This window comes from Halyomorpha halys, unplaced genomic scaffold (genome assembly GCF_000696795.3).
Source record: "Halyomorpha halys isolate HHAL.00 unplaced genomic scaffold, Hhal_1.1 Scaffold1884.1, whole genome shotgun sequence".
Classification (NCBI taxonomy): Eukaryota; Metazoa; Arthropoda; class Insecta; order Hemiptera; family Pentatomidae; genus Halyomorpha; species Halyomorpha halys.
Window position 1 is genome coordinate 116,447 of NW_027107780.1, and position 8,260 is coordinate 124,706.

General features: G+C 32.7%; 1 protein-coding gene across 1 annotated transcript in view; it reads right to left on the reverse strand.

Annotated features, from left to right (window-relative positions):
- Nucleotides 1-6,900: 6,900 nt before the first annotated feature.
- The window catches only part of LOC106690815 (armadillo repeat-containing protein 3), a gene marked incomplete at its 5' end in the record, with an annotated part of 25,150 nt that continues 23,790 nt past the window's right edge, over nucleotides 6,901-8,260 (reverse strand). Inside the window, 1 exon segment of the mRNA XM_067046117.1 lies at nucleotides 6,901-7,320. Within this exon segment, the coding sequence (XP_066902218.1) occupies nucleotides 6,916-7,320 (405 nt within the window).

Below are 8,260 nucleotides of genomic sequence, written 5' to 3' on the forward strand. Positions count from 1 at the left end.
TCCGTTCCCTGCTGATTGTCATGCAACTGCCGAAGCCTCTGTCACGTGACTGGGCTTACATTGGTTAATGGGTCTTCACTGCCACATTATGCATTCTATTCGGATCTTCTAGGTTCAACAGTCTTGTCTTCGCATGAGGAATGGTCCGAGAAGATGGCAATATGAATGACTTTTTTAGAGGTAACCGACGATCGACTTATTTAAACAATTTAGAAACGCCGGGTAATTTAAAGAGGTATTAGAAAAGCAACAAAAATGTTCATATCAATTACGGTTCGTTTTTGGGTTTTTTTTTTGGCATAGGTACACTTCAAGGTCCGATTTTGCACAAGAAATTCAAGTTTTGTGTGTTTTAAAATAAATAATTTATTTTCTATCCATTTTAGTCGCAACACATTTTAACAAATAGTGACTGTGATAAATGAATTTAATTTTGGTTTTAATGTGAATACTGCATAATAGTGAATAGAAATTAAATTATTTATTTTTAAAAAAATTACCAGTCTCAAGAAAGTGTTTAAGATTATAAATTAAATGTTTGTTTGTTTTTTTTGTTCGAAAACGACCATTGGATTTTAAATATAAAACATAAAAGACAGCATCAGTAATTTCACCATTACCATTGTTGCACATAGTAAAAGTATTTTTCCTTGCGGTGAAAGCAGCTTTCCCATCAGTAAAACGTAATGTGAGCTCAGGGTCATTAGGCGTGTCCAATCATAGCTCGCTGATCTAGATTTGTCTAGTTCATAACCAGCTTTAGGGAAGTCATTTTTAATTTATGATTTGGGGTAAGTAGGTCGATATTAATTAATATTGAGAGATTGTTTAAACTGTTTTATATCGTCGATTTTTAACGTAATTGACTCATTATTTGGACTGTTTTATAAGTATTTCCTAGTTTTGCTTTTTCAAAATTATAATTCTTTTATATCTTTTTTTATAACGTTCCTCGACCAATAAAAATATGGTTTCATAAATAGAAGTTACATTATGTGGTGAAGCTGGTGACAATCATTTCTGTTTGGGTTCATTATGTTCTCCTGCAGTTCGTCTGCTCGCAGAAACGCTTTTACTTCAACTATTGATCCATATGAATTATATCTGAAACTATTGCTTGAAAGTTTTGTCTTCTACAATCGTTTCAAAGTCCATGGTACACGAAATTCCACCCCAGACATTGCGAGCAATCGACGATCATCCCAAACTGGCTTCGCGACTTTTTGGCCACCCCTACTTTAAAGGGTTTAATAATGGCATTTGTGTTGGCCAGTCGTTAGGATGTACATGTTGATAGCTTAACATCAATTGTTAACTCATACACACACGCAAACATGTTTTCTCACACTTACTTCACTAGCACATATATTACAATACCTTATACTATGAAATGAAGAAAAATTGGAAACAAAAATATAGGTATTTTTTACTAATGAATCTATAATGAAACATCATGGCCATGAATAAATTATTTCTTTAATTTTGTATCCAATACAATAAACACCGACTCCCATGTACTTAACTTTATGCGATTCCATGCGATTCATAAAAAATGAAAAAGGGGCATGAAAGCAAGTATTTCAAGCGCTCCTGCTTGAAGATGTCTCGCAAGAAGATATAACCACGCCATAGAGGCAGGCGCCCACCCACCCCACGGGACAATAAACCTCAGGAAATAGAAATAGAAAATGCTATGAAGAGGCAGGCAGCCACTATTGTATTCCACAAGATGATAACAAAAAGAAAAAAAAAAGATGGCTGAAATCAATTACAGACTGTTCCTATGTCCGTGACCGTCCCTTAGGATTCACATTTAACTGCTTTGTCAGCGATGAGAACTTGGCTCCAACTATAATAGGGTTAGCTACTCACAAAGGCTATTTGTAACTCAGGGGAGGAATAGTTGCGGTCATTGCTGCATCTCAACAACCCACGATCTCCACAGTACTTCTTTTCTTCACCTCCCTACCTCGTTTTTATTCAAGATAGGATGTATTCAAGATATGGACTCACTGTACCATATCATGAAAAGTCCTCTATCATACTTTCCAAAAATAAAACAAACAAAACTTTAGCTTTACAGCACTTTCAGTTATTAGCCTAGTCATCTACTAAGGTTCAAAAAGGGTCTTTTCAGGAAAATCAAAGCAGTATTTTCTCAACGATTTTTCTCGTTTTGAGGGTGCTGCATCTTAATTTTTGGTTTGCCACACTAAATTTCCTACTAAATGCGTATGCTAAATTTAATTTTTGGCTTACGCGCTACGACGTTAGATGACGCTAAAATAAAAGTCCTGACGTAAATTTTTCATATATAGTGTTTACGGTAAAAAACATTTTTTTTTTCCTCAGCAGTTGGTTCCTAATGTTTTTGGGGTGCTAAATCGGAATTTCAAGTACACCACCTCGCCTGCCGCCGTATTTAGAATAAGAATTTTAAAAAGTTAGAATTAGGGGATTTTTGTCAGTATTTCCTTCATAACTATAAAACTAAACTTTTCTTGAATATTAACATTGGTAAATCTAAGACACCGCTGGAGCACGCTTAGGAGCTATTTCGTTTCTCTTTTGTTATCAAATTGATTTTCCCAGGACCTAACATTGCGATATTGACCATACCTGACATTTCGTCGCCTAAGCTGTGAAACCTTGTACTTAAAGTACGTAAAGAAATCAACAATACGATTTAAATAAATAAGAAAAATCATGATTAGAGGTATGTCTTTACCATAGTCATGTAAGATATCTCTTTATTATTTTCTGTCTTCGAGAATGAAGATTTACGAATATTTTATAAAATGGCTTAAAGTTTGTTTTTTGGAGTTACGAGGTACTACAGCTTAAGCAATGATTTGTTCATTGCAAAATGCGGATCAAGTATCCTCAAAAAACAAAAAGAATCGTTAAAAAATTAACTTCTAAGAATTTGTTTTCTGAAAACAACCGGATTATTATTATAGCGCGATCAAACAGCATCACAGTTTGGCCAAATACTAAAAGGAATATACACATTTGACAGGAAATGTTGTATACTTTAATTTTCTCTTAAATTTATATATGGACGAATGCACAAAAATTAAATATGAACTACGCTCCCATCGGTGGAGTTGGACAGGCGAATGTAGATATTGGACCCCTCTAACACATAGTAACCTCAGCTCATGACAAACCTAACTCCTTGTCATTCGCCGACATACTAATATAAAGAAGAAACCGCCGAACTTATACATGTTTCCAAGAAGTGTATTGCGTAGATACAGAGGGCTCTGCAAGTTTTGTAGTATTTCTTTTTTTTTAGTGCGACTTAAAATGAAGCATTAATCGTGAATTCCACTACAAGACTCGAAACGAATGAACAGGATTAAAATGTCAACATACAGCCAGAGAAAGAGGACATATATACAAAATATATTCGTTACTTAAAAAAAAAAACATAAAGAGGAATTTGAAGAAATACGATTTTCGGTAAAAAGGCTTGGGAAATAGAGATTCCTAAGTCTTTGGTCAATTCATACACCAACGTTTCTACCTCGTATAGGTTAAACTTAAAATATAATACAAGTATTTAGTGATTATTTTCATTTCAAATTTTCCTTAACACCAAAGTTTCGAAGTACTCCTTAGTCATCAGGGTTCATAGGGGTATAACAAAAATATCCCATCTCATCCTGGCTCCTATGTCTTAAATCCATGAATTTTAACTTTTCCAATTTTTAAACTAAAAGATTTTAATTAATTTGGAAAACCACTAGTTCTCGCATCTTTGTCCAATATAGAGATCCTAGAGCTAGTGGTTTCCCGAAGTAATTTAAAATTTATGGATTTGAGACATCAGTTTATATGGGATATTTTTGTTTTATAAGAACAGCCCTGAGGACCTTCGAGTACTCTGAAATGTTGGTGTATTGTAAATAATTGTTATAATAAAGAAAAATTTGGAAGGGTAATAATCACTAAATATTTATATCAAATCTTTGGGTTTCCAAAGGTTTATCATACATCTATATTACTCTTGTTTCCGCCAGAGAAAATATTTCTTCTTCTTTCGCCTTGAGTGAAGAATAAAGTTCTTTAATAGTTCATATTTATCCATCTTATATTACTGCTAATAATGAGAGATGGATAATTATATGAAGTAAAAAAATATAATAGTACTTTTAGGGAAGGTATTATAAAAATTCGTTATTTAAGCCCTATCGAATCATTTCAATGAGGTTAAGACCTAGCTTATATTATATTATTATATATTACTCATGTGAACAAGAAAAAAAGGGATTTAGGACTGATTATAAAAGAAAATGAGTGTACTGGAATTTAAATAATTGAGTAGTAGACTGTATGGATAGATTTAAATAAAGAACAGAATGAACTTTAAGTTATATTTTTAACATATATCTTAACCAAAGCAATAAAATTAAATACACAAAAAAAATAAAACTTGATACAAAAAAAGTTATTAAACTTAGCCAAATTGAGACGTTCTGTATCTATTTTTATTTTGAATGAACTTTTTTTAATGGAATAATTAATTTGGGTTGATCAATTAATATTATCATCGTTTCATACTTTATGGATCTTACTTCCTTGTTTTCTTTCTTCATTCATTGGCGTGTCTGTCTTACATCTTTTCTTTTATCCTTGACTCTGGTAAACTTAGCTTAACTTTACTCACTCATTGTTCAAAAAAAATAAATTAATGAATTAAATGCCGTTATTTTTAATTGAAGTGCAAAAACATGTCTGATCAAATCAGTCTATTGAGGCCAGGCAGATCTCGTGCAGGTAGAAATTGTTTTCTATGGTGACTAAATGATTGGTGTAATGTATGTATAAATGAGGCAGTTTCATATTGCTATTTAATTTTGGTTGAGGATATGATCCTTAAACTATTGGTATGATATTAAATTCCATATTTTATTAATGGAAAGGCTTTTTAGTAATCGGATTTTAAAAAAATATAGTTGGAAGCCGTTCCTAATATTTTGAAATCAATCATTCTAACACATACATACAAATTTAAGGCACTATTACTCGAAGCTATAAATTCCATTCATTAGCAGACCTTCAGTAACAACTGACGAGGTCTCGCCTAGTTCCGTTATGCTTCCTTATTATAATTGCCATCTCGCAAACTTCCTACGTCCTTGCGACTCTTTCCGCCGTTGGCTATCTGAGCTATTATGGTATCACCAAGGGTTATTATTGACAAATCCAAACATATATTTTAAGAAATTAAAGATACTAAAAAAAATAATGCTATAATTCCCTGGAACCAAGGTGTACATTTTTTATGATAGAAGGAGACATTCCATACAAAAGTGTCAACTAACCAAAGAGATGGCCGAAGGGTGCAGCATTAAAAATATTAGTAAATAAATAAATACAAATATTTTATTACTTAATAATCTTTTCAATGATGCTATTCCAACATATGCTGCCTTCTAATAGTATTAATTGTTTCTTCTCTATTTTCTTGTTATACTATCAACATCCATAGTCGTGTGACGTTCTCCAGCAATTTTAGATTTATAGAAAATTTATTCAAGGAAAAACATCGCAAGGATATGAAGGAGATTCCTTAACCAACAATCTTAGTCTTTACTAACCCTTTGGTTCGCCATACTTCAGTTGCGTAAGTCTACATTAAAAAAAAAAAATTATTATTAACTTTAATAATATTCTTTATTTATTCTTAGACAAATTTTTTTAGAATAATTAGACAGGCATTGAAACTGGGGTTTCGTAACTTAGAGTAATTTAAATAAACAAAATTAAGAATTAACATTGTCAATATTATTCATTTAAACAAACTTTTAAATGAATACTAATGACATTCAATAATGTTTGTTTTAAATGTAAAAAAATAAATAAATAAAAAGGGAAAAAATAAATTGAAACCATTTACTATAAGATTGCTAACTTCTAGTGAAAAATAATAATGAAATAAAAATAACTGACCATAAAAATAAATATATAAAAAAAAAAAAAGGGGAAAAATCCTCTAACAAGTTATAAAACATAAGGTATCTTATAATGACAATAAAAATTTAAAAAAGTGAAGAAATAGTGAAAAACAGAAGGATCAAACAGTGTTTTATATACGAGGAGAAGATTGTGGATTGCGTTCAGCAAAAAATACACAAATAAAGATCTTCTCCTCATATTAATCTAAGGTCAAATATCAAATACCTCATCAACGTTTTATATAGTTCTTTAGAGATTATAAGTCACTATTACAAACATTATGCACTAATTATTAGTGTGATGATTGGTGATTACCCAAACATCTTTTTCAATTTATTTTTGTGTGAGACACTCCATAAAGATTCTCGAATCGTTCGTCCTGTCTTGTGTAAATAGAGTTGAAGGTCCTGAACAATGTGCCAAGTTTCGAAAAGTTAGTGCAACGCTGGTTCTTAATCGATGCACGGTAGTTGCAAGGACAACTGTTTCAATATTGAACCCCAAGAGGGTTCAACGCCTCGAAATTGCCGATTTATAATTCGTATAAATCGGCCTAATTCATTTAACTAGCATCCATATTTTAAACTAGACTAAATACATTGCAACGAACTATACTACAAATAAATAAGAAGAGTGTAGGAATGGTACAAATGATGAAAAGGTGAAGAAAGCTAGTTTTCAGAGTTCGATTGGCAAGTTATTATTATTATTATTATTAACAACACATCGGAAGAACAAGAATCGAAGTAAAAAAAATCTATTGATAATTTTAATGTATTTCATGTTAACCAGCCGATTACGTGCTTCGCTTCGATACTTTTACCAAAGTATTATTTCTTAAGTATAAGTATTATTTCTTATATTAAAAATTCAATTTAGTGGCATATTTGTTTTGATCTTTTAATCTAGAGGATCTTGCTCATACAAAAATAAATGTTAAAAATGCAATCATTAGTATATTTCAATATGTCGGAGAGGATCCTCAGCGTCCTCAGTATCCATCATCCAAGCTGGCTTCCTGTCGACCAAGTGACGCGGCATCCTGTCGATGACACCAGGCATGGGCTGACCACAGTAGATACTGGCCTCTTGGGTGTTAAGGGGCACTAGCCTCCCAGGATTGAAGACCAGATCGACGAGATGATTGGTCAGCATCTTCTGGCATGGGAGGTCAGGGTAGGGATCGCCGGGGACAGGGGGCACCTCCACTTCGATCCAGGCCACCGCGTACAGCCCGCGGACCATGGCGCAGGGCACACCCAGCCGATCCGCCAGTACCTTGAACAGCAAGGCCCTCTCCAGCTTGAGACCCACCTCCAGCTTCCCCAGTGGGATCAGCGAACTCTGCAGTGTTTGCTGAAACCGATATCAATTGGAACATGAGGTTTTTAAAGGGTCTTTTCGTTTGACGTAATGTAATAATTTATTTTTTTTTTTAATTACAAAACCATCTCTAGATGGTTGATGGATTGATACTATCAGCTAGTGGGAAATACAGCAGGTTAGCAATGCGATATTATAGTCAATAGTACAAACCAAATTGGAAAAAAATACTAATTGAATAAATTTCGATAATGAAATCAAAGTGTACTCAACTAATGTACAAATTATCTCTCCAACTATACCCAAACATGTGCACTATATAGATTATATAGGAACATAAAATGAAGAAGCCTTCCAATGTATGTGGCAGCTAGGCCAAAAACTGAAGAACTCTGCTGATCAGAGTTCATTTATTATACAAAAATCGAAGGTTGGTTACTAGTATATCATAGCATTTATTTAAAATAATAACATTCCTAACGATCTTCTACTGGAATGAAAAGCCAAGGTCAATGGTTAGGTGCGTTCACATAGCTTTGTTTCAAAACAAATTTAATTCAGAGGCACACGCCTCTTGATATTAGGTTTTATAAAATACTTTTTCATATGGGTCAAGTCAATCGACTTCTGTGGTGCACTCAAAACAATAATTTCTTATGCCATGCCAAAATCTTTGATAGAAAAGACGAATTCTGATATAGTTAATAGTATTAATGACATAACTTTTTTTTATTTATAAACGATACGCAAATAGAAATTTAAATAGTTACAACTGGTACTGAGCATAGTGATCCGGTTGAATGTTTGGAGTTTTAAATTGCAAAATGTTATTTCTCAAATGTTCGTCAGTTTTCCATTTTTGAGATTTTAAATCACGAATTAAAATGTTATTGTATGCAGACGATCTTCTTTTATACCTAGAAGGAAAAGATTTATCGGTTTTAATAAACTGCCTCAGCGAATCAATCCAAAG